At 39.4% G+C, this 22016-nt stretch overlaps 1 protein-coding gene across 6 annotated transcripts in view; it reads left to right on the forward strand.

The window, feature by feature from the left end:
- Positions 1-4898: 4898 nt before the first annotated feature.
- Positions 4899-22016, forward strand: part of Ppn (Papilin) — a 37752-nt gene continuing 20634 nt past the window's right edge. For all 6 annotated transcript variants that reach the window (XM_065476196.1, XM_065476201.1, XM_065476200.1 and 3 more), the window contains exon 1: positions 4899-5031. In XM_065476196.1, coding sequence (XP_065332268.1) covers positions 5009-5031 — 23 coding nt within the window. In that variant the 5' untranslated portion in view covers positions 4899-5008. The remainder of the gene's footprint in view (positions 5032-22016) is intronic.

Below are 22016 nucleotides of genomic sequence, written 5' to 3' on the forward strand. Positions count from 1 at the left end.
TATTTGATTTAACGGATTCAACTTAAAACTTTTTACTTACGAACAAATTATCAATTAAAAGAATATTAAAATATTTGCTTTTATTCTACTCATATCATTCCCTGCTAAATATATTAAAATAATTTAAATTGATTTAAGAGTGGCATAGCTATTCGTATAGGTGAACCACAAGGATTGTAAAATTACTTTAATTCACCCCACCCCAAGTATGGATTTTCATTTTTTAAAGTGAAATAATTGATTTATTCGAGATTATTTAAATAATGCTGTAGTGTATATTATTTAATAATTCTTAAATTTTTTTATGACAATTTTCTAAAGAAAACCTTTTTACTTTTAATTGGATGCTAGTCTTTGACAATTGAATTTTTGGCGGTGAAACTAGCAGATGCTGTGTAGTCTGTAGTGGATCGGATTAAGGACGACCTGACCTTTGACACGAGTGGGTTGAGGTAAGCCGGTGGCGCAGGCGCCGAGCCGACGATCTGGCGCTAAAGCTGCGCTCATCCCAGCATCATCAGCGGATTATGGAGCGCACGAGCCGAGCAGGCGCCGAGAACGCGCTAGGAGGTCTGCCTGCGTCGGGAAAGTAATCCCGGCAGCATTTCCCGCCGACCAATTCCTTCATCCCTTGCTGCCTCAGCCGAAAACCTCCCTCGCAACCCGAATTACAGCTTCCGCGGAAAGCGCATTAATGTTGCACGAGGGTTGAAAATGTTTACCTTTTTGTTCAAGGATAGCATGATATTGATTTTCCCGGCCTCTCTGTTTCGCAGGTTTATTGATTTTTTGCACCAGTTGCATAACTAAAATGCAAATGCACACCTGTAAAAAATGAAGTTTAATATCAGGTTGATCTCTTCTCATGAGATGGGTAACCCTCGCGCATTTCTCGTAAGCTGAATAGATATGCATTGTATATTTCAAAGTGTGGTCTCGTTTGGAAAATTTGGCTTTCGAAAAACAGCGTTAGAAAAATGCTAATTATGTACCTTAACTTGCAATCATTCAAATATTGTATTTTGTAATGAATCAACCAAAGCTTCAGCATGTAACATAAATAGAAGGCAGCAGCAGGTGTAACTAATGTTATTTTCAAATTCATATTTTAGGAAAGCAAGCGAGGTGATTTAGGCAGTAGGCAAATTGGTTTTATAATATACTTTGAATTATTTAATTTGATCCTTTTAATGTCTCTTTTTATTTGATGATTTTGTTTTTGTGTTCCTTTAAAAATAAATTATAAAAAGCTTTCCAATATCATTTGGGAACGCACTAAAATATTTGAAAACTGGTTTTGTTCAATTTACATTCTAACTAGCTTGATTCTTTGCGGTCATTAGCTTCAGCTGGATTTTTATCTGACCTTGCACTCGCAGATATTCAACTGACCGAAAATGACCAAGAGGAAAAAGCTAATTGAAATTTGTTAGTGCGCCGAGCTAATAAATCAGTCTGGTCGGTCATCACAGGTGCTTCGAGAGCACGTAACCCGCACCAGCATGATAATAAACTTCTTTCCATTCTAATTTAAGCGTAGCTTTCTGGACCAGTGCATAATATAAGTATAAAAATAATCAGCCGAGGGATGTTCTGAGAATCATGATTGGTTCATAAATTGAGAGGCGGCTTTTTGGCTTTCAGAGTGTGTAGAACACGTGTGCACTGCTGTTCTGGATAAGGAAAAGAGGTTTGCTCAAAACTCTTCCGCCATAGCTCATACATATATACAATTGCGCTTAAAGAATGATGTTCTGCGCCTAGTGATTACACATGTTGCATGTGCAGCGAATTTCGGAGAACGGGAGTTTCAGGCGGAATTGCTTTTCAGATTGGGTAAATAATCTACCAGTACGGCGGCGGTCGATGTCAGCGTCTCATTGCGTTGTGCTGAATCACCCGCGCACATCGCCATGCAAGGGCCCCGCCGTTATAGATTGCCTATTGCGTTTTCTCATTGGAGAATTGAATTTCTTTTGTGCATTTGCGCCATTGTTGGAGCAAGGCAGCTAGTTTTTATGTACTTTTGTGTAACTAACAATTGCTTTTGATGCAACACATTTAAGTGTATTTTTATTAGAATTTGACTTAATAAAATTAACTACAATTTTCTTAATATCGAAATAACGCTATAAAATCCAGTTTCTTTACGTTGGCAGTAATATTGAGCAGGTTTCAATGATTAAATTTTTGAAAGAGTTTGAAAAAAGGCTGCTTGTAACTTTTTCATGCTTGATATTTCAAGGGTGAATTGTCTACAGAAAAATATGAATTAAATTAACTTTCTGTTTATTTTTCCAAATTTCTGAGGATATGTACTGCTCAACTAGTTTTGCCTTCTGGACATGAAAACAAATTTCCATAATACGGAAATAATATATTATATAATTATATTACTTTTACATATAATATTAATGATATTAATGATATGTATTAAAAATCCAACTAGTGAATAGTAACTCTCCTTTTGCATTGCGGAATTTTACACAAGTCATTTGCATAATCAGTGAAAGAGGCTCATTTTTCACTTTTTAAGGGAAGATTTAATTAGATTACATCCTGAGTCCTCTTTGCTGACGACAACCTTTATCCTCGCCATGCAGCCACAGCGACCACCAATTTTGAGCAGCAGGAGAACATCGCCAACAACTGTGATGTAAATGGAACTATTACCTACTTTGAGTGATGAGTACCGATTTGTTTTTTGTAGCGCAAATTATGCACTATACATATTATATTTTTAATCCCACTAACCCCTTTCTATTTTTTATACTTTGCCGATACAATTGCGACACATAGCGTTACATTTCTTTCTCACCCGGCAATTTGAACTGAGTTGTATCTTGATTTATGAATCGGATGACCGCAGCGAACCCTTGAAAACTTTATTCTGCGGACAAGAATTCAGTTGCGATACCTTTTTGCTTATTTAAGGTATTTTTAAAAATAAGCTGGCATCTTTTCAATTCCTGACGATAGAATTTAATTTATGGCATTACGTTCTTCACAATTTTAAATCTGAAAAATTATGACAACCTCACATCTGCTTCTGCCTTCATTGGCTGCATCTTACAATAGAACAAGAGTGCCACAACTATTTATTTTGACGTTTATATTCTATACAATTCAATTTGATCCAAATGGTAATAACCTTTTATTTTTGACCATTCTTGACAGAAAATTCACGAATCAAATCAAACAAAATTCAGCCATTCAAAATTAAGCTTATGCAATGCTCGCTTGATTCATTCTTATCAATTTTCTCGAGGACCGTCACGGATGTTTGAAAATTAATCAGCCGGATATTTCGAACGGAGCAAAGCTGCTGTGCTCCATAGAGTTTAAAAAATATCAGAGTTTTTTAGTAAATATTTACTCGTGCGTTCACATAAATAACAATTTAATATGTAAATGAATGGAAACTTCCGGCGTTGTTGCGCTATGATGACACAGCAATGAGATTTGTTACATTATCTCCTATTCTTAGTGCGTAAGCAGTTATTCCCGACACAATTGACGGCGTTAAATTGAATTCACGTGGAGAAGAGTCGCATAAAGAAGAGAGAGAGAGGAGTAAGACCAAAAAACAGGTGGTCTCACTGACTCGCGCGGACTATTTGAGCTGCGCCGCCGCTGCCGCCACCGTGAATGGTCATAATTCAGCCTTTATCAAATGCCAGTGCGCTCCGCGAATGAGATGATCCTGCGGCTAGATAAAAATACGAAAAGAAAAGCCGCCGTCGGTGCTGATGCTGCGGTATTTTCATTTAAAACTACTTTCCTCTCGGCGCGCATGCATGAGAAACAAGCTCTGCTCAGTGTCAGGCCAACGCCTTTTGAGTTCTTCTGTAACCAAGACGAAAGATTCCTCGCCAGCTTATTGGCCTATTATACATATTTGGAGAAGGACGGGAAATGTATCTGGTTCCGCGGACGGCTGAAAAGGGTCCACGTGATTAAAAGCGACGCCGCAGATAAAGCACCTGTAGTGCGTGCGTTTTGCCGCTTCACTTGGTTTCATCCCACGACAAGAACGAAATTTGTCGCGTCGCTCCTCCAGAGAAGCAAATATTTGTTTGTTAACATTATAATAAACAACACCCTTTCATGTTCAAAAGCTTTGCATAATTTAGAAAGCACAGATTAACAACGAGATTGAATATTTGATTGATTATTTAGCAATCTATTTTTTACGGCTTTTCTCGCTCTTGGCTACACATTTAAATGCAATAAATTCGGATTTTCAAGCTTTTGTGAGTAGCATTTGGAATATATATCATTTCTGCAGAATATGCGAACGCGGATAATCTTTCAATCGATTTTTATTTATTCGTTTTATTTCACGATTTCAACTTGGCTCTAATGGAGTTTTAGCGATGTGATACGGGTATTTTTTTATTTTAATTTGGCTAAACGAAGGTCAGAAAAGTTTTTAGTCATCCGTCCTTAAGTATATTTAAACTTCGCGGGCAAGATTCGCTTCATCATGCCTAAATTCAACTTATTTATCCACCGTGGAGCAAAAAAATTTCCCACGTCAAACATTTAAATTGTTGTGTTTTCCAAGAAAAATAAAGGCACTGTCCGAGCATGCATCTAATTTTTACATAACAATGCCACTCATTAGGTCTGCATCTTTCGTGCCGCGTAAAACTAGCCGCAAACGCGTGTGGACACGCACGAAAAAAGGGCAAAATGCTAATTCAGCTATTGTTCTGTCGGTGCCGCGGCGATAGGCTGCTAGAAGCGAAAACCCGAACGGCTAGAGCCGCAAGTGCACGCGGGAGGAAGTCAGGTCGGCTTCAGGGTGCCTGCCGAGCGCACAGGAGAGGGGGTGCTCGCTCTCTCGCCTGCTCGCTCGCTCGCTCGCGGGGGAGGGAGGGGGCTGCAGCGTCTCACGGAGGCGCAGCGTCCTCTCAGGATCTCTGCTCCGGCCGTGGCCGCAGTCAGTGTGTCTCGAGCGGTGGCGAGAGGTGGCGAGCCAGCATCACCAGGGATTACGTCCACCATGGACCTTCACCGGCATCTCAGGTAAGCCCCCTTTTTTTCTTCTCTCTCACCACTCTCAATGAAGAGTGGAGCTTTTTTGGCGCGATTTTTGCTGTGGGGTGTGTTGCAGAGATTTTAGGAGGTTGCAACTTTTACTGCTTCATAGAGGAATTTGTACCGAAATCGATCTGTGTAAATGAGATTTGATTTCAATGGTGTTGTTTATCATCCTTGGTAATTTTCTTCCTCGTTATACCAAATTCTGCAATAATATGTTGTTCACTTATAAATTGATTAACTTTAAATCGCATTAAAAATAAATGTGTTTTTAAATCTAAAAATAAATTTATTGCTCAGCTAAGCGGTTTGAGTGAAGTAATTTATTTTTTCCACCCACTTCAATTAAAATTTTAAAAAGAAAATTCAAATATGCAATCCCAAGAACAGAAGCGGTGATGTTTCCATCTTCTAGAAGCTGCGAATGAAACCAATTAGCACATAATTCCATCCGACACCCGACGGCACTTAATTTCCGGCCAAAAAGAAAAGGCACATCCTAATTAAATTGACACATCAGTCATACTCGTCGACGCATGAATGTTCGCCAGAATACCCCGGGCGGGCGAAAGATTAAAACAAGGGTCGCGTTTAATTGCAAGCAAATTTTCCTGCAGCCGCACGACCTTCCAAGAAGAAATGTTAATTTCAGTCAGCAGCTCATGTGTGTGAGGATGAGAGAAAAAAGATGGGCATGAAATCTAAGCGGCCGAGAGGATGGGAAAAGATGTTGTATAATCACACAGACACAAGCGCTGGCAGGCTGGCCGTCCGTCCGTCGGAAATAGTGAGAGTAATTTCTCGGCTTGCTAACCATGTGCGTTGGGCGGTGAGGGATGTTTTTCGGCCCTGCGGTCACAAAGAGACCTCCTGCGATCCTTTTCTCATCCTCAACGCACTTAAATCACGTGCACGGTCACACTCAACTTAATGTCCCAAAATCTAGCGGCATAGGTTTGAACTGTACTACGCTTAAATTTTAGTTGAAATTGATATGCTTTGAGACGCTGTTTAAATCATGATCATTTTTCTTTGCAAGATATTTATTTTATAAAATAGTTAATAAGCGCGAATTCAAACTTTGCAAGAACAGCGAAAATCAAGAAACATCATCCCTTTTCACCTGCTCGCTGGGCCCAAATTTCATGGATTTTATTTGCTCCATTGACACTAATCGCAAGAACGAATTGCTGACCAGCAACAACATTTCAATAGGCCCCATTGATATTAACTGTAATGCTTCTGCTCGTGCTTCAACCTCTATACCACTTCCCAACACCGTGCCCTCTCAATATCTGACACGCTTTGTCACGTTTTCACTTCTCAAAAGACCGGCTATCGCGTGGAAAACGAGGAGCGGCGCCTTCTGACCATCCACCGCATGCAGCCGACGCGGGGGTCTTTTCCCCTCTGTGAGGTTGATCGATAGGGTGAATGCCACTCTGCTTTTTTCTGCTTTGGGTCTCTCTAAATAAAAGGTAACTGCAACAGTGCAACGTCTCTACAACGATTTAAAAGCGGTTTACCTCTCAAAATGGGGAGGCAAATAATTTGGTAGAAATTTTGAAAATTTAAATAGAATAATCGTGAAAAATTTCGCAAATTTCTAGAACAATACCAACATTTTTATCTTTTATATGGTATCATTGCGTAACATTTATACCTGTTTGTTCCCCATCAGCAATTTTAAAGAATGTTTCTTGATGTTTTGATTTAACGATAAGATGATGAATTCCCTAGCATAAAAAAGAATTAGTCGGTGGATAAATGCATGTCAAATAGCATTATTCGTAAATTTCAATTCTGATAGCCGACGCCCGAAGGAAACATTGAATCATCTCTGTTGCGCCTGCTGCATCTAATTTTGTAAGTTGTGGGCGCGTTTGAATTCGTAATACACGCGCATTGAAAGTCAAATCCGCGCATCAGAGAGAGGACAATAAATTTTTTTCACGGACAGACAGCAGTCCAAAAATAATTGGCGATTCAAGTAACATACTCTCGCGTGTCGCACAAAACAACTCGCTTTTTGGCCAACGAAATAAAAGGGTTTATTTTCTTGGTCTCGGCCTTAACCGCATTATTATAGGCTCGTTATTTTCGATATCATTCTCGCTGCTTTTTCTCGCCGCTGGTAATTATGTTCGCGCCTGCGGTCAGTCTATCGCGTGAAAGTAATTGGCGCGGCATCATAGGCTTTGAGTTCGCTTTCCGGCCTTAAGAATCGACGCTGATGATCTTTGCCATATAAATTCTGACAGTTGGCTGGCGAAAAAAATCGCGTTAATGACCGCGGCGGACGCGGATTACGAGAGAGCCGCGCGCCTTTATTAGAGGGGATAATCGAGGAATTGATGCATGAAACATGCAAGTCAGGTGATGGATTGGCCGCGCGGCACTGAAATAATACATTTTTCTCCTCGGCCGCGCTCGCTCGGTCCTCCCAGCCCAGCAGCAGCCTGCATAATCGCGAGCGCACTCTTGAAATTTTGACCCGACCGACCACACTCGTGCGGTTTCTCTGCGCGCCGAGAGCGATTTTATTTATTTCATTATTTGCCCATTTGCCGCGCCGTCTGGAACAAAAGGAACGCCGGCCGGTGTTTGTTAAGCAAAATAACTTACACGATGTGACAGAACTCAAGATCACGAGATCCAAAATAAACAATCACATTTTATTGCTTTGACTGCGAAATTCAATCTGCAAAACTTATTGCTCATTTAATTTGAACGTTCGCAAACAATATTTCAAAATGAAAAAATAGTGTCCAATTGCAATGCAAACATGCTATATACATATAAGATAATATTTTCGCTAATAAATGTCGGAATGAAGAGGTAATTATGTTGATTTGGACACAATTATAATATAGGGCACTCAATACTTCTGCAATGGTAAATTAACGTCCCAATCGTTCGATTGATAGCAGATAGCTTCAACAGTAAAAAGTATTATAGAGAATGTGAAAATGTTTTAACTCAATGATTCCCGGAAGTATCCCGCCCTGAGGTACAATTTTTGTGCACAGTTCCAAATGCGTGTGTGTATAGTGCTTCCAGCAGGTTTCTGGAATACTCTGCTTATTTGGAAGTTTAAATTTGGCAATAGAGCAAACTGACGTTTAGTAAATGAAGCCGTAACAATATAAGACACGCACACGTCTGTGTATAGCGCATAAGCCATGAATAGGGATTGCCTTGATGCGTTTACACAAAAGAATGAGTGCGCTACAGCGGGCTTAATATGCAAAAAGTATTGAGTAGTTTCGATAAATTAACAAAACGCAATAAAATTGTAACAATAATTTTTGAATCGCTGGGTATCGTGTTTATGCTTCAGTGCAGCATAAAACTATTTTGCTATAGTTGTTGGGGATGTACACAATATCTAGTTTAAAGTGCATTTAATCATATGACGTATTGAACAAGCGGTCGGCATCTGTTATTCTGTAACAATAAATTACATAAAAGTCTTGATAAGTAAACTTTCAATATTTTTGATTAAAATTTGAACACAATGAACATAATAAGAATCAGCTGACTCAAGCAAAACATTTCTGATTGTAAAAATTCCAAATTGGTCACTCCACTTGATAGTTCAATCGAAGAGAAAAAGCATCAGTGATAAGTCTTGAGTGTGTTTCAGTCTAATAAATTTTGCTTTTTGCTCACACAGAGTGCACTCTCGACGTCTAGCCGCGGCGTTTCTATTTCTGCTGCGTAGTCGCTTTTTTGGCACAGCTTTTAATGCTATCTAAATAAATTATTCACGATTTGATGCCGCGATTAAACACAGACGTGCTGTCGGTTGGTTTAAATTCAGAGCACACGCACACCTCCACTGTTTAAATGCAGTCTCTGTTTATCGGTGAATTTTTTGTTCTCACTGACGTGGATTTTTGTCTATTGATCGGGCGGGACACCCACCCAATTTCTATTTTTCGATCCAGAGACGTCTACTTTCTGATACTGAAAATCAGATCTCACAAAATTAGATTTGCTTCTATTTTTACGTCTTCCGGATTCATTAAGCTGCCGGGTGTGTGTTGAAAATATTTTTCTTGATTTGTTCATTTAAATATAATTTAATGAACAAAATATTCTGACAGATAAAACTCAACAATTAACAAATCTACCCTGAAAATAAATGGTATGAAATTACCAACTATTGCCACTTCTGGAGATTTAAAAAATTTAAATTGATTTGCCATCAACTTTTAGCACTTATTTTACAGTTCAAAATAATTTTATTTGTTATTCATATTACATATCGAATATAGCGTTCTCTTTCTCAACCGACCAATTTTTGTCTCGTGTTATTGATGTGTGTGGTCCGCTGATACATTTTTGTGGAAAATAGATTGACCAGAAGGCATAACACATGCATTCATGCAGCTCTCGCGCATAAATTAACAGAGAAAATAGAAGAAGATCGAAGCACGGTAGTAAATTTCCTCTTGAAGAAAATTTTTCGTGCTGATGAATTTATTACCCTTATTTCCACATTTATATTGCTTCTCTCTGCTACCGAGAGCGGCGAAATCGAAAGCATATAATGTATTGCACGCGCTTTTCGGCTGCTGATGCCAAAAAAAGCATGAGCCCAGCAGCCTCCGGCTGGAGCCCGACCAAGGCCACTTAATTTCTACAAACAGCAGGAAAAACATACACAAGAAGAGACGTCAACGCTTTGAGTAGCAAGCAGATTCGCTTTTTATTCCATTTTTGGTAAGGTGGCTCTTTTCCCTTTCGGAGACTTGTGTTTATTCCAGTCGGACAAATTTGCCCAAATTGTCGCGGCATAATGCACAGTTTTTTGAGAGGAAGTGAGTCGTCGTGTGATTTCCGCGCCGGAGGCCGCCTATCACGCACGCCTCTCGATTTTGTACCCTTCCTGAGATTTGACGGGGGGTGTTATCGACGGAAGTCTGACACCCACTAACAAACTGAAAATGGGTTACGCTTCTCTCAAGCTATCGCTGCTGAGCAACAATAGAAAATTTGAATGCTTTGCAATCCAAAACTAACTATGTATTCAAAAAGTCAATTCAATCGGCAATAAATACAATTTTGATAAATTTATTTTTCTTCGTCTTGAATTATGAGCAGTATCTAAAATTCTCTCGTTACCACACTTTTCGAAATTTTAAGAAGCATTTGTTGTGACTTTTTATTGAACCTCTGCGCAGCACATCCCGTGAGCAATGAGCTCACCGAGTCCCAATATCACCACCGAGTAGATAACATGTGGCCCGAGTGGCCGCAAAGGAGCTTGGGACCAATGTAGTCATCTTTTCGCCTCCCCGCCCCGATGTCTTTTAATGAAACGCCAGACATTTTTCCCTAAATCCGCTGGAAAGGTGCGAAAACCAGCTATTGACGACGAGTCGGCGCCGGTGCGCCTCCCAACCTGTTGAGCTATTTGATCATTTCGTCACTAAACTATCCACTTTTTACCATCTCTTGGAATTGGGCAGCCAGTATTTTAGATATATTAATATCTCACAATGATTTATAAGATCTTTTTCTATTTTTTTTCTAAAGTGTAGTGCATTTTTTTTTAGCTGAGGTTGATTTTGCGTGTTTATTTTCCAAATGCTAAGGGCGTGATAAGTTTCATAATTTTAATTTTCGTGCTGCTGATGCGTGCTAAGCCCGTCTAGCTGTTTCCAAAGCAATAAATTATGCACCGTTTAATAAAAGGTCTGCCGCTACAGGCAATGGCAAACTAATATTATTCCGTTTCGAGAGGAGACCATGTGAACGCACCGCGCCGACGAACATAAAAGTCTGCGCTTGAAATGCATTTCCTGCGTCTGATTAACAACGAACACAGACATAAAAACAGCAACAATACCCCTTTCGCGAATAATGGCTCAGATAATATGTCAGCACGCGTAATGAAAGAATACGCCCACCTCTGTGATAATGAAGCCACGTCCGTCCGCGGATTCTAATTAAAGAGAGGAGCCTAAAAAGATTAACCCTTTCAATTATGATGTAGACGAGGAGCTATTTTTTATTGCCATCACTTTGGTTTGGGAAGGTAAACAAAGTAAATTTCAAATGTAGAGGGTGTGTAAAGCAGTGATATATTCATTTATTTAACATTTTATTTACTGTCTATGACCGGTGCGATAAAGGGCCAATTAAAAATGAAATTTTGAATATTTTTTTAAGACAATTACAGATGTTGATTTAAGTAGAGAAGAATGATGCCGTGGGCTCTTACTTAATTAAAAAAATGCATAAAATACCTCTGTCCTGTTGATTAAATCTAGAGAATAATCAAAATATATCTGATTTATTCAGTGAAACTTTGTTAGCGCTACAAAAATATTTGTTGAAATATTTGGTAGGATAACACAATAAAGGCCAAACGTATAGTTACTTTAAAAAATTTATCCTCAATGTAAAATGTAAAGTCGAAAAATATTGCATGTTATGTAACATTCGATATTTTTTCAAGCTAAAAGAACAGGCGAGTAAAAATTTGGACTCTTTGCGTGTAATTTAAGAATTGCTTAATGAAATATTCATTTTAAGATGTTACGAGGTGCCTAGCTCTAGGACCTACTTCAATTTGCGCGGCATTTGTCTGGATAATTAAAGAGCAGTCGAGTGCCTCATTTTGGATTGGTTGGAATGCACCCTGAAATGTTGCCCTGCCAATTACCCTGGCTAATGACACGAGACGTGTACCGCCTCGGGTAATTGCAACGCGCGGCACGTGCGATCCTTGGGAAACACAAAACGCGATCAGTCCAATTTTCGCGCACACACACACACATATAAAAACACACACGCACACGCATTTATCAACAAGTTGCAGAATTTATCAATGGAGCAGGCGACTTCCTGCGAGCCGAGAGGATATTAAACTCTCCACGCACAAGTCAAATTTATCGCTGGATTGTCTTTGCCTTCATATTTTATGCGTTTAATTCAAGCTCGGCTCGCAGAGAATCGGACTAAATTTGCATTTAAGCGGCAGTTCATTAAGTTTTATTTGAATTTTAACGCATAAACAATCAGCACGATAAATCCAAAGAGGTGAACCGGTTGTATTGTGCGATCGACAGCCACTGCGGTCGATTTTCGCGGCTGCTGGTTTCATTGCGGCTTATTTTTGAAATTATGAACCGAAGAAGGGTGAAAAAACGCACACGACGACAACAGTGAGAAGCCAAGAGCTGAATCTCTGTGGTATTTGCCTGATGCAAAATGTAAAAAAAAAAACTCAACGAGATGCCAACAGTGCTGCATTGTGCGTTCCTCAGCGTTAGATTGAATTTCGTCTGCGCTCTTCAGCACTGTTCACGTTTCTGAAAATGAACTCTCCAAATGCAAGAGAGGAAATTAATCTCCACTGAAATTCGGATATGTTCAGATTTCATTACTTTTTAGGATGAAAATAAATGCAGTTTAGAGCTCCGTTTTAAGGGTCATGAGAAGATTTATTGTATTAAACTAATATAGATAGATTTTATGATTACTCGTCAGCAGATTTGTTGAAAAAAATATTTTACATTTGCCAACCCATCTGATTTTAAATTCACGGAAGCATCCAAAATCAAGCTACAGCTAATTACTGCTTATTCCCCATCAGTATTTATTTTCTTAATTTTTGAATAGTTTCAATCTCAATTCTTAAGTGGGAAAAATAAAATGATGACCTTTTCAAGCATAAATTAACAAATTGAATATGGAAAACCTATACTTTGTATTTGACTGAATTTGATAGATTTATTTGAGCCCCATTTAAGTGTAGGAGTAAGAGGTAATTACCCTCTTTTTTTTGGATATAGAGTTGATGGGATGTGAGTCAGAGGTCAAAATATATTGCGCAATAATTTTGAAATCATTCAATTAAATTCACGCTAGGCGTTTGACAGAGTGCTACTACAGCTTACTCTTCTTCACCTTCAGCAAAGGCGCAAATATATTATTCAAGCAAATAATTATTAGATATATTTGAGATATTTTTACGGTGTTCCAAATAATCAATGCCATTGCACTGGTGGGAAACGTAAAGCAACATAATTCTCAAAGTAAAGCTAAAATACGAAGCCCTGATAATTCTCAAGTTCCTTACTAACTGGCAATATTCATTTCATCTTAATTAAATTGTCAACACTTGAGCATTAAATTTTCTGTAGACTAAACACAAACAAAAGCGTCGAACACAAGTCACGCGCATTATATGGCTAATTTGAAAGCACAAGGCGCGTCATTTATGCAATCACAAGTGGCTGAATTGGCAAAGTTAAGAGCGGTGAAATGCCGGTCGTTTTGATTTATGAGACCGCCTGTGATCTTTGTATGAACGACGAGATCAGTCGGCACTTCTGCTTAGGAAACCAGAGGGTGTCGACTTGATTGAGTTCTCACGCCTTTCCTCCTGCCGGCGCGCGGACCACACATCGCGCGTGCACTTTGATTTCACGCAGCACAATCGCGAATTTCAATGCGAAAAATTGTCTGTCGCAATTTGCGCGCAAACATCTCGCGCGCGGACTGGTTTTTTCATCCTTTCGCCCGCTTTGCGCCGCTCGATATGGTCTGCAGTTGGCGCATCAAGGACGCCTATTGAAAGGAAACCGCGGCGTTTGAGTTTGAATGCAAACAGGATTGATGACCATCGCTCCTCGGCCTGTCCAAACAGCATGAATGAGCCGAAATCGAGTCGGGCGATGAAATCGTGCGTTAAACACGCCTCTATATCATTTATGAGATCTTGAACATCAAATTCAAACATGATGCCACCATGCCAGAAACTGAAAGGTAAAAGTAATCAATTTTGGTTTTAGAAGCTCATTATATTTGCATGTCTTTAGCGGAATTCCCCTTCTTCAAGAAAAAGAGCTTTTGAAAATCTGATTTTTGAAAATTATAAGATTTCTTATAATAAGCACGATAATTAACAACACAACAAGGGAAAAATTGTTCTTACCACAGTGAACACTTTAGTAATAACTAAAAGATTGCAATTAAATTATTTTGAAAATTTTAATTTTCAATTCTTTCTAAATAATATGTGCAGTATTTCTTAAAAACAATTAACAACTTCAGGTTTGTGTTGAATTTTTAAGAGTAGATTAAAAAAGCAGATTACAATCTTAAAGGTAATTTCCTGTATAGTTATAACTGTTTCTTCATATCACTTTTAATTTTCATTATTATTTATTTCGTTTATAAGGGTGAATCACCGTGGCATCTCTACATCTTTAACTTTGGCAACTTTGGCTGGGTAAATAATTTAAATAATTTACTAAAACTTTCCAAGCCGATCTTTTAATGATCTTTTTAATAAATTACATTATTTTTTAAACAAAAAGGTTTTATTTTTAAGGAAACATTGAAAACTGCAAGAAAAGATTCATCTGGATGTAAAAGCTAGTAAGTTTTATTTAGCATTCAGAATATGTGGAGCGTTTTGCTCTGTGATTAAGATTTGTAAATGTTATATACAGAGCCCAGAGCAAACTTTAAAGGAAATTTTTAAATTTAATCAGAATTTAAAAATTATCCATCAATCGATTCATTTAACAAACCTAAATAAAACCACATCTGTGTTTTTCTATCAGTTTTTCAATAAATTTAGTAACTTTTATTTGAAACTTTCATGAATCGCTAAATTTTAGGCTGTGAAAAATCTCGAACACTGAGCTTGTTATACTCACCAAGTCAGACGAGACGATTTAAAAAAGTTACTCAACTAAATATGTGTTTATTCATTTTGGCTAGAGCTGAAAAACGTGCTATCTATTATTATGCAGATCGAAACTGTTTTTGCTACTGCACGTGCTAGAACATAAGAGTGTCACACACGCGTGATTGTACATCCTTATTAGTGTCGGCAAAAATTAATTATCCGGCCTAATGCGTCAACTGGTTGTTTGCGTTGCGACGGAGAACGCATGCAGTAGCAAAATAAAACATATCAAGAACGCCTTATCCCCACGCGAACAAGCACAAATAAAGTGACTGACTGGCTTTTTCATTCATTCGCTTTCGTTCGCACACACAACATACACACGCATGCATTCAAGGGAAACACGTGCAAACAAGTAGGTCATTACGAGTGTGTTGTGGTTCGTGAATGCACATACATGCGATTCCCAAGAGAGTAATGCGTGTGAACAAACTCATTAGCAGCGCGGACGCGCCACGCTGTCTGCGTTGTGCCTTTTCTCGCAGCATCCAACATACCACTTGACACCCGCTTTTTGCCCGTCTTGCTGCACGCGGACATCGATCACACTTCAAACGGCATTCACATATTTTTTCTCATTTATCGTGTTAGAGAAATATAAATGATAGCAAACGTTTTTGCGAAATTAGCCTAGAATTGAAAATTACGGTTGGAATTTAAAAAAGTCAAAAATAGAACTACTAATTTGAAGTTTAGGAAAAAGTATTTTTTTATCTTGCAATGAGCCGGTTTAAAAAAAAACCAAAACTCATGTTAAAAGTGTGCACATGTGAATTGTTTTTCAATATTCTATATGCGACTCTTGATTTTAATTTAAATGCTTGCTTATCTTTGCGATTAATGCTACATTTTTAAATATTGATCAATTTAAACCCCACCCACATCATTCGCTTTAAATCAGATTAGCATGTACGAATACGAGAGTATACGAATAAATTGGATTGGTTTCTCGTAGTCATCGCAATATTTCTTAAGCGCGTATACCTGCTTCGCGAGAATTTGAAAAATGTTTGAGGTTCAAATTGGATACGTTTATAAACGTTTGACTTGCTCTCGTTGTCCTGTTCATTTGTAATTAGGAGGAATACGGGAAAGCAGTACAACCCGTTAGTAGCACATGTGTGACTTAAATTAATATGTGCTGTACCATACCTTTATTCGCGATGATGTTTCGCGAGTTAATCGCTATCAGGGGGTCGCGAATCTCATTGTCAGAGGAAGAAAACTGACAAAAATGCTGCTGCTTTTGATGGGATCATTTCTAGATATTTCTTACATTCGAGCTCCTTTGTGTCGTTCAAGCCGTTTTTGCCGTATTAATTAAAAGTTCTACCCAGATTAGATCTCTGAACTGTAACGACACACTTCCCTAGAATCTACCGCCGTATAATTTATGTATTTATAAACTTTTAAAATTGAAAAGTTGACCACAAGCTACTGCCAAAACTTTTGTTTCAGAAATTAAAATTATTTTAACTCTCCGGCTTGCATAGATCTTTTAAAAAATATAGTCACAGGTTAAAAGCTATATTGTGTGGTTAGGACGCCGGTGTTTTGCGCAAGATCCGTGTCTAAATAGTGCATTACACTTTTTATCTGAGGTGCATAACACAAAAGCGGGAGCAGGTAGCCGCATATAGGCTGTCGGGCAAGCGAGCAGAGAAACAAAACAGGTGCCTCCTGGTATTTATGGGGGGCAGGTAGGGAAGCTGCGGCGGCAAAAAGTGGAGAAGCGACCAAAAGCATCATCAGGAATGTTTTGTATCACTGCTGCTTTCCAGGCAGCGAGACTGCGGGCCTCCGCTCAAAGAGATTTTATCACCGGACCGCGCGGCACTACAGCTAAGCGTATATACATTTAAAGACGATATGTAAAAATAAGCACGGTACAGATCATACTCGGCGGAATGTCTTACTCGCCGGTGCCACCTGCGCGCAATGCAAGCAGTATGTGAGTGGCAAAAAGCGAGAGAGTCGCTTGCAAATCAAACAGTGACATCAGCCAAACGCGACAACCGCGACCGACCACCGTGCACACTCCTCCGCCGCTTTTTTCGAGCGTATCACTCGGGCCAGAACACACACAAAAGCCGAGGCAATTAGCGAGCGAGAGCTGATCAAGGGCGCAATTTCGCGAACGATGTAAATGAACTCTCCAGCTTCTGCAGCACGTGCACAGCGCCAGCCCTAAGCAGAATCCGTCGCATATTTTTCCTATTCGACGCACGCGATCAAGGATAATTGCCAGATAATTAGGAAAAATGCTCGGATGTAAACAAATCACTGAAACAAAATACAGAACAATTTATACTCGTTTTAATTGTGAGAAGTAACATATTATTACGACAAAAATTTGCAATTTACAATTAGATTTTCATGGGAGTAGTTATAGCAAAGGAGAAATTCAATGACAACTTTTAACCAGCAGTTTATCTATTTTGTTTGTTTTTAGGACATATACGCTGTGGGAATAAGAGATGACGGAAGTGTTTGAATGATATAGATGGCTACAAAAAGCATACGAATCAGTTCTTTGAAAAATTTACAACACATTAAAAAAGAATGAATAACCTGTTTCATGTAAAAACACAGCTGTAAAATACTACATTCCCGTTTTGGTAACCAGATAATACGGGGTCGATTATTCATCCGCTAAGGATTTGATTAATTATGCCCAACCTTATAATCAGTTTATTGATTCCGGGACGTGCAAGCGGACTCTGGAGGAATCGTTCTTCCCCCATAGCGCAGCACGCAGACAGTGAAAAATGCATTGAGCCAGCGCCCGAAAGCGTTTTATACACAAACGAATGGCGCGCTGCTTTTTACTTTCCCATCATTCATTGCAGACGCCGAGTGCACGAGGTCACGATATCAGAGCCTAATGAATAGGGTCACGTTTGTTCCGACTGGGCAGCAGTCAGACGGGCAGGCGGGCGGACGGGCGGACGAGAACGACAAAACAGCCGGCACAAAACATATAAATACAATCGAGCCAGCCTCTGTGCAAGGAGCATTTTATCTCTTCTGCTCGGCGACTCGGAGAAAAGTGTGTGCGTGGGTCAGGCAAAGAGAGCAGCAACAGAGGAAAAAGCAGTTTATATGATTCGAAAACAAATAATGCGCTGAATAAATATTTGGGAGTGAAGCGTGGGTTCACAAGTGTCGGCTGACGGCGTTCTTCATTCATCGTAAAAGAAACAAAAAGAGTTACGTTTTTCTTTCGATGCACGTCGTGCCCACATCAGAGCAGCAGAGAAAGTTTTTTTTAATTTTCAATATCAAATTTAAATACAATGTTTAAGTTAAAATGGTTAAAATATTTTTTTTGTATAGCATTAACAAACTCTTTTAAAAGGTAATTGATTAAATAAAATATTTATCATTTCTCAATTCCAGAGGCATTTGTTTTTGGTAATTTGGTATTGGTCGTTGACAATTCTTTGGACAGCTTCCAATTCTGTGTTTACTTTATGCGTGGAACCGAATGAGTGTTAGGCAAACTGTTGAACAATAACAAATGCAGTCCCTTAGAATCATGCTATTAAATAACAACTCCTCAACACGCTCTCTCCTTCATCATTTCTCAAATCGACTGTGAGGTCCATTTTTCCCTTCAACTCGCTCGCCAGAAAAAGGATTAATTAAGAATTTCTTGTCCCGATGCATCTTTCCGCGGCAACGAAGTCTCAACTTTTCAGCTTAATTATAGACGACGAGTAATTTCCCTCTCGTTTCGAATTTCATGAAGCCGGTAAAATCCAAACGACTCCACCTTGAGGCCTGTGTACGGAGGAATACTTAATGCACTCGCTGCGGTCCATAAATAATAACGCATAGCCGCGCAATTAAGCTCATAAAGGACGACCACAAAATTTTATGGAAATTTTACCTGATGTAAAACAGCGAGTTTTCTACGAAAAATCATGCAGGAAACAACTCAAAACATTGCTTAAAATATTTATGAACACATTTTACAAAGATAAACAGCTATTTTAAATCGAAACCGTTTTATTTGGAACTAGGATTTTTTTGCTAATCATGTTAAATGGTGGTGCAAACTGGTCTTTATTGATATGCAAAGAAAAAAATCTTTATTTACAGAATTCAATTAAACTATAACTACTCCAACCGTCGCGTTCAAATAGTTTGTGAATCAAGCAAAAGCGATTAGGATTAGCAGAATAAAATAAAATTAGCAACAATTAATTCTTTCTGAAGAACAACTGGATCAAATGAGCCCGCAATCAGCACTAGGGTGCTTCCATTCTAGCTCCAGCAGAATGTGCGCGCATATGAAACGAATTTTAGAGTGCGTGCTTGAAAGTTGAGACGGCTCGCGTTGTTATTTTTGAGCTTGGAAGGCACTCACTTGCAGCCAGCAATGAGAACAAAAAGCCAATTTCCGCCTTCGAAGGGCATTCGCGCTACAAGAGTCTTTTGATCCGTTTTTGCCGCCTCAATGAAATAAATGCCCGCCACCGCAACATCTGTACAAATTTTCTCAATGAATTTCGCCGCCTCTCGACTTTTCACCAGCAGAGCAACTAACAAAACACTCGGAATGAAGACGAGGAGAGGCTGCGAGTGCTGGAGCATGTGTGGCAAACCTGCGCTTTTTTCAGGCGAAGCAAGTGGGAATGTTGTGTGACTGACTAAGAAGGCAAAAAGCCGGAATGTTATTATTGTAAATATTCTCTGGTGTGATCGACTGCCATTCCTAATGAGCTGCGCACATTTACACTGCTTTGTTCTTGGTATGAAAGTCTTCATTTGAATTATTAATGAAAATTCTACCTGATTTTGATGAATTCCCATAGGTATTTTTTATTCATTCTTTCCCTCGTGTCTCAAGTATTCTCTTAATAAGCACACGAAAACATATAAAAAAAATTGGAGGCTGTAAAATTTTAACTAAATAATATAAAAAAATCTTGAACTAATAAAGTTTGATAGAAATTTAAGATTAACATTTACTCGTGAGAGAAAAATTTAACTTTGAAATCGACGAGGATGAAGTCATGTCATTCGCTTTCCGTAAAAAGGTATACAGTTTACGTTGCGGATCAGCAGGGTAGCTTCCTCTTACGTCTCCACATCTAAAGACACCAATAAGACATATTTACTAAAAGAAAAGATTGATGTGTTTTGCAAGGTTGGGAAGTTTGCTTTTTCTCACATGCTTTAACGACGACAACAACAACAATAAGTTTTAATAACATGAATGTATTTTAACTAATTGTAAGAATAAACAAGAATTAATATTGAGATGAACATCTGCCCAAATTTAGTTTAATAGCTATAATTGTGTTTTCGTTCACCTGACTTACACAAATAATCAAAAAAGATAAAGAAAAAAAAATATTTCAGTGCCTTCCGCAATGTATTTTATAAAAAAGGGACAAGCAACAAAATTCTGTCTTGATCCGTAAAACCTCTTTCTTAAGTTTCTATAGAAACTGTTTTACAAGATCTCCGTGAAATTTCATGTGAAATCAAATCTGAAGTCTCAGATTAAGAAGTTAACCCGGACCATTTTAAGAAGGATTTTTCGTCCGTTTCTAAGAAAAACAGGTCAGTTGGCGGGCGCAGAGCTCGAGTTGCAGTTGAACTCACAGTAAAGTTCCTCGTTATGCAGCAAAAAAGAGAAAGAGAAGCGAATGCGACCCCCGAGTGGCAATCAAGGAGCGACACACGAAGAGAATATTCTTCCCAAGACAGTCGTCCAATTACGCGATGACGTGGCTCATTCTTCCAGCAGCTGCAGGTGCGTGCGGCTGCGGCGCGCGCGTTTATGACGAGAGCCACCCTGGATTTACGTGATTTACGGCAGCCGAATTATTCGCCGAGAACAATGAGCGAGCAACGCGCGTTATCATTAATCACACTAATTGCGGTGGCCTGGCCCTCTCAAACGAACGGGCAAAGATGGAACGCGGAGGGCCGCCGACCTTGCTCTCTCTCTCTCTCTCTCTCTCTCACAATCAGTCAGGTCCCGAAGCACCTGAGATGAGGCTCGCCTGACAGCAGTCTAGACAAGTCAATCCCTCCGCGCGCGCTTAATTATTTCTTAAGAGATTTCTCGATCCTCCCCGCTTGGATATGTTTCCATGCATGCTTTTCATTGAATTTATCGCTTGCATGTGTGCAGACCGCGGGATGTTTTACGAGTTCATTAATCTTGCCGGCTTCAAAGATAATTTACCGAGAGTAAGTCCATCTTTTTCTCCTCATTCTTCGCAATAGCCGTCCAGGATTTGAGGTGTAGATCAAACGTTCTCGATTGCTCTTCGTTTTTCGTGCTTCACCATATTGAAAAATTTTCCGCGTGATATCTTCAAAATTCTTCACAATATCCAGCTTTCAAGAAACTAAAGTCAAATGGTGCAGCACGAAATTCGGATGAATGCCATGAAAAGTTGTTATATCTGGGGAATTCTCGAAAGTGCATGCCAATTGTGCCTTTTTAACTACACATTGATTACAAATTCCCAACAATTGATCAGGTGAGAAAATTTATCCGGTGAGAATAGAACGTGCGTGAAATCGAAAGGAAACGTTTACGGCCGTGTCAAGATTATAGAGTTCATCGCAAGTGCTGATTTGCACGCTAATTTTAACTGTCGTTTCTGAGAAGCGTCAATAAATACATAGTGCAGCCCGTTGGTGGGTGTGCGTGCCTAGAGGTTTGAGTGATGCAATCGTTTCTCATTCAGCTACTGCACCGGCGATGAGATAATAAAATCCAAACACAAAATCGTCGATAAAACACACGCCGTTTATGCATTCAGCTCGCGCATGCAGAGATGAGAAGAGACCATAAAAAGCAGCGCTGCATTTCCAAGAGACTGCCTTTCCTTCTTAATAAAATTCCACTTTTGTTGCACACAAAAAACGCATTCCCGACGGAACAAGCGGTACGTGCATGCGCCGCCTCCAGCCTCCAGTGCTCCGAGCTGCGCAAAGCGAATGACAAAATTTAATGCACACATATAACCGCGCGTGTTGTTCGCCGCGGCAAAAAGCAAAAGCGCGGCTCGCTGTCTGCCAGACGGCGGCGATGACTGTGCAAACCGTTTTGGCACTTACCGCACAACAATTGAGCAAGTGAACGAAGCGAAAGGCCGCAAGTGAAAAAATTGTTTGTTGCCCAGCGTGTTAAATGAGTCTGTATGCTGCTGCTGATGTTCCACCTTGGGCGATTCGCGCCATTGAATTATTCGGCGGCGATGCGTGTGTGTTCCAAAGTCCAAGA

This window comes from Cloeon dipterum, chromosome 1 (assembly GCF_949628265.1).
Source record: "Cloeon dipterum chromosome 1, ieCloDipt1.1, whole genome shotgun sequence".
NCBI lineage: Eukaryota > Metazoa > Arthropoda > Insecta > Ephemeroptera > Baetidae > Cloeon > Cloeon dipterum.